The 4,949-nt window shown below is 41.3% G+C and overlaps 1 protein-coding gene across 2 annotated transcripts in view; it reads left to right on the forward strand.

Moving 5' to 3' along the window:
- Positions 1-4,949, forward strand: part of tacc1 (transforming, acidic coiled-coil containing protein 1) — a 31,007-nt gene continuing 26,058 nt past the window's right edge. The window contains exon 1 of one of the 2 annotated variants that reach the window (XM_042219390.1): positions 1-185. Coding sequence is in view for 1 of the 2 variants with exons in the window: in XM_042219389.1 (XP_042075323.1) it covers positions 4,151-4,221 (71 nt within the window). In the remaining variant the exon portion in view is untranslated. Of the gene's footprint in view, positions 186-2,765; positions 4,222-4,949 lie in introns of those variants that run through there. The other variant, XM_042219389.1, reaches the window with a different exon arrangement.

Here is a 4,949-nt window from a genome sequence, read left to right on the forward strand (position 1 = left end):
CCACATGGACTGATCACCACCACGCAGAGCGAACAAGAATTTCCACTCTGAGAGCGGCAACTCCAGCAGCTGTTCTGAACACAGGACTTTAATCTTTGACCAGGGATTTCTACATCCACGGCTCGGTGAAGGACTTAAACCTCGCAGCAGATCTGCCACAGCTTGTCAGTCAACAGAGATTTGAGGTATTATTTAAAAACTGAGAGCTTTTGAACAGTTCTTTTTCTCCTGCCAGTCAGGTGCACCGTTATTCATGTAAGTAAGTGGTCTGTGTAGTTTACATGCTTGCTTTTGTTAACAGTGTGTTTTCTGGTACTGATCAGCTACTTTTTGGACCGTGTGTCAGATGACTCTTTGAATGTGTCGTGTCTGTTTCGTTCTGCTGCCATGTGAGCACTATTGTCTTTTTCTTTTCTTTTTTTTGCATGAATACAAAGCCTCTTTTCACAAATCTATAATTCCCCTCTCCTGTTGACCCGGCGGTTTTGTAGTTTGTGGGGCTGTAAAGTAGCTCTGCTCATTAGTGCTTCTCCTGTGAAGGCTGTAACTGGCAGGTTGGTGAAAGCTTGCACACATGACATTTAGTCGCCTTAGAGGAGGAATTAGGCACAAAGATTTAAAGGCAAACAATGTTGGCAAGGACAATTAGGTTAAGATTGACTGTTTTGTTTGTTCAAACTGTCACAGCCAGCAGTAAACAGGACGCTTGCCTTCACACACTCACACATTTACGCACAGACAGTGATGCTCTGATTGACTGAGCAGACTAAGGCACAGACACACCACCGTAAGAGATGACGTGATAAGCCAAGTGAGACTCTTTTAGAGACAGACTGGTTTGTTATTGCCGGTGTCTTGCACAGGGGCTACATCATGTGCTGCTGAAGTTTCTGGAGAATTTTCTGGGAAGATGAGGTCACAGGGAGACACACCCAGAGGGGCCTTTTCCAAGCAGGAAAGGCCACGGGTGGAAGACATTCATCAGTGGCTTTGAGTGAGTCACTTGCCATGAGAAAGCTGCAGTGTTGTTGGAATTTCCTTTCAGCGTGGAGCACAGAGGTTTTAACCTGGATATTTAAACTGAGCTGGATGGCGTCACATACACAGACAGTTCTTATTCAAATACACAGTTAGAGGCTGTATGCTTTAGTTCTACACAAGATCCTATTCTGTTAAGATGTTTGAGTTTCAAAGAGTGCAGATATAAAAAGGAGTAAAACAGTAAGAGCTGGCTCCAGCTGCTGGAATGTGGCTGGAATGAGGTTTATTTCCTCTTGGCTGAAAAGATCAAGATGGATGACCTGTGGATATTTAACCCCCCACATCCCCACCTCTGCTCTCCTCGTGATTTTTTATGTTTACATATACCAAGTGGAATTTCTTTTGGAGTCACAGTCAGGTTTAAAAATAGTAATATATTGCGTCTTCAGCTTTGTTCTGATGTTGAGAGGCCCAGAGGCTGAGATTTTATGTAAACGGATATGGCCGAGAGGGCCCACAGAGGCGGAAGCAGAAGTGGGGGTTGTTGAGTCACTGCAGTACTGTTCCTCCGACGTGTCACTTCTGGTCTCATGCCTCTCAATAGGCTCACATGCACAGACGGAGACTGAGATAACACAGTGTTAGATTGGGGCAGACGGTCATGGTGTGGCCAAAGGGAAAAAGAAAGTAAGCTGTTGCAATAAAATAGCAAATAATCATAAATTTTCATCATTGTAGAAACACACACAGACATACTATAATGACAAGAGGACTCCCTGCTGTATGTAAAGGCTTCATTTTGTGGCTGTGACCCTGCTCCCTCTGCTCACTGCTGCTTCTGTTGCATATTACATACAGTACAGCGGCTTTACTTTGGCACACAGCCGCTAGAATCCAATTTTAACTGTGTTTTCTTACTGCTCCCTGCTATGTAATACACCACACAGACTTCAACTTATTTTCTAAATAATGAAACCCTGGTGTCACGTTACTCACTGAACTGTATTTCTGACATATATTTACCGTAATTCATGTTGCTGTCACCCGTGCTTGCATTGCGGTCCTTAACTATTATGGAAAGCCACAGAAATGATTTACGTCCTGCGACTGATGATGGAGGGAGGAGTTTTTCTCTCATTAAACCCTGTGGTCATTCCAACAAACACTAAACTACACAGATTCTGGTTTCATACCAGTCTGTCACATGAAGTCACTCAAAGACAGATGATTATAATTTTATGTCTGCGGCATTTTTTTTCACTTGGGTGTGAGAGATTATAATTCTGCAGATTTTCTCCCTCTCTCTTTTTTGTTAACCCTGAACAGTCCACCGAGTTTCTCAACAACTTAGAGAGATCAGGCCACATGTTCATCTTAATTTTGCTAATCTATGAAAATTAAATGTTATTGAGGCCATTATTGAGTAAATTTCACAGCTGAGTTTATTCAGTGATTGGATTTATAGTTTAATAATTACCTTCCATTAAAATAACTGTTTCATGTACTAAATGTAATTTGTACCATTTCATTTCATCCAATTTTGTTCATCCTAGTTAAATAGCATAGATAGTTTCCTATAATTAGAAACTTACTGGGTTATTTCAAACCCAGCTTTTATAGTCTTTTATTCTTGTTTACACTTAAAAATTATTTAACAAAATATATTTTGCTTTCTTCATTTTAAATATCCATATAGTACATCAAATAGAAAATTACTGCAGGAAATACTCATCTAAACGATCAAGATTGGAGGTACGACACACCCTTCATAGTGCCCTCTGTCAGGCATATGGGAGTCCTTTTGTTTTTTATCAGATACTAGTTGAATGAATGTCTGTTTTTTGCAAGTCTGTGTCGCCCAGTATATTCCATGTGATGCAATGTGTGGTATGAAAACTGGCTGACCTTTTCATGCTCCTTGGCTCTTGACAGAATTTACAGCTCAAAGCATGATCGGGCGCAAAACAAGGCATCTTTGTGCAAGGCACATATCAGTTTAATAATGTTCCAGTTGTTTCAAAACTACAGCTGTGGTTCCCCCATTTATGGCTTGTTTAACCAGCTAGCTAGGATCACAATATTTAAGGTATCTTCCTTGGGCCACACCACATTTTCCTTGATGAGACTTTCCACCCTCTAAATACTAACTCCATGTTTGCAGATTACTGTCACATAACTAAGATACTTTTCCAGCTCCAGGGACTTGAGGAGACTTGTTTCCACTTGCTTGTGATGGTGCAGTCCAATAAAGAGCTATTGCGTCAGGACTAATCGTAAATCAGCCACAACTAATATACGACAGACAGTTGAGGTAAATTAAAAAATTGATCATTTCCTCGCAATGCAATCCCCAGATAGGTAACCTTGGGTGCTGGTCTTCATATTGACATATATTATTATTTATTAACACATCCAGTCAAGTAAAATATGCCTCACACAGTAACCTGCAGCACTCAAAGGATCCACGCTGAATGTTTTGATGCCAGACTACATTACGGGTCAGTGCCATTTTAGCAGCATTAACTCACACAGTGCATAGTTTCTGATAGTCATTTGAGCATTATGGATTTTTTACTCTTCCGAATGATTTTCACTGGCACTGATTGTGTTGTAGAGATGGGAAAATGCACTTCATCAAAACACCCAAGACATTTTCACAGCACCAATCAAAGCAGCTGTTTGTTTCCGATTGTACTAAGAGTCGTTTCACACAAACTGCATAAAAACTTTCAAAAAGAAAATAGAAATAGAAAAGCCTGCACTTCAAAGAACAGTGGCTCTGTGTTCTTCTGAATACTCTTTCAGCATCGGGAACTGGTCAAGCCAGATCTCTCAAAAGCCCTGAGCCACATCCCACTTTATCTCATGACTAACAATATCTTTTTATGCCTTAGACTTTATACACAAAACAACTGAGCAACACAAGACACAAGCAGATCCCTCCCAATTTTATTACAGTAGTTTTACAAATTGAACGTTTACTCTCGGTGAGCGCAGTTAAACTGAGGGAGGAGACTTGCGAAAGTAGCTGAGCAGAGGAGGGAGGACCTACCTGTCAAGAAAGAAATCTGACAGCAGTGCACCGATGAGGACGATGACTGCTAGCTGAGGGAAATAAATACAGTAGTGGAATGTGTCTGTTCATCTGTTGAAGAGTGGAAAGCTCAAAATGGGTGGCACTCAAAGTCAGAGGAAGAACAGCAGGAGATCCAGCTCAAGGAGTTACACCAACACCGTCACGTGAGTCCAGCCTCTCAGCTGTTTGATAATTTTACGGCACTTTGAGCTGATGCAGAATGAGGATTTCCACCTCTCCTACATGACTAACTCATGCAGTTATAACAGCATCAGACACTTTAAACGTTCTAATGGCGTTTCATGGGCTGTACTATACAAACTAAAATACAGACCTTGTGCTAGATTTCCCTTCTCTTTGCGCTCGGTGTGAGACTGACTTGCGCACACATGCAAATATTCACACACCCTAAAATGAACCCGTAGATAAGGTTGCATAGAGATGGGACTGTTAAATGTTTGCTCACTGTAGTTCCAAGTATGTGGATGTGGTTGTCCCTCTGCTTTTAGCAAACATAGAAGTGACAATAAAAGACGCAACACCACAATATGTCAAAGTAAATCAAACAGCACAGATAAGTTTAGCTTGTTCAGAATATTGTTTTTCTTTTTTAAAGGCTTGGGGGGGGGTTGGGGACAGTAACACAGAGAAGTTGTGACTTGACATGGTGAGCTCTGATTTGTCTGAACAGATCCTCAGTCGTCATCATAAAAAAGGAAAGAAAAAAAGATCTCAATGCGAGAAATATTGCTTCACTGTGTCAATGTTTGCTTGAGGTTATTCGCATCCTTGTTTGTACTAGCAGGAACAGTGGCACCTCTGCCCTCTGTGTGTGTGTGTGTGTGTGTGTGTGTGTGTGTGTGTGTGTGTGTGTGTGTGTGTGTGTGTGTGT

The sequence above is a fragment of the Haplochromis burtoni genome, unplaced genomic scaffold, assembly GCF_018398535.1.
Source record: "Haplochromis burtoni strain Fernald_Lab_line unplaced genomic scaffold, NCSU_Asbu1 Contig_32, whole genome shotgun sequence".
NCBI classification, from domain to species: domain Eukaryota; kingdom Metazoa; phylum Chordata; class Actinopteri; order Cichliformes; family Cichlidae; genus Haplochromis; species Haplochromis burtoni.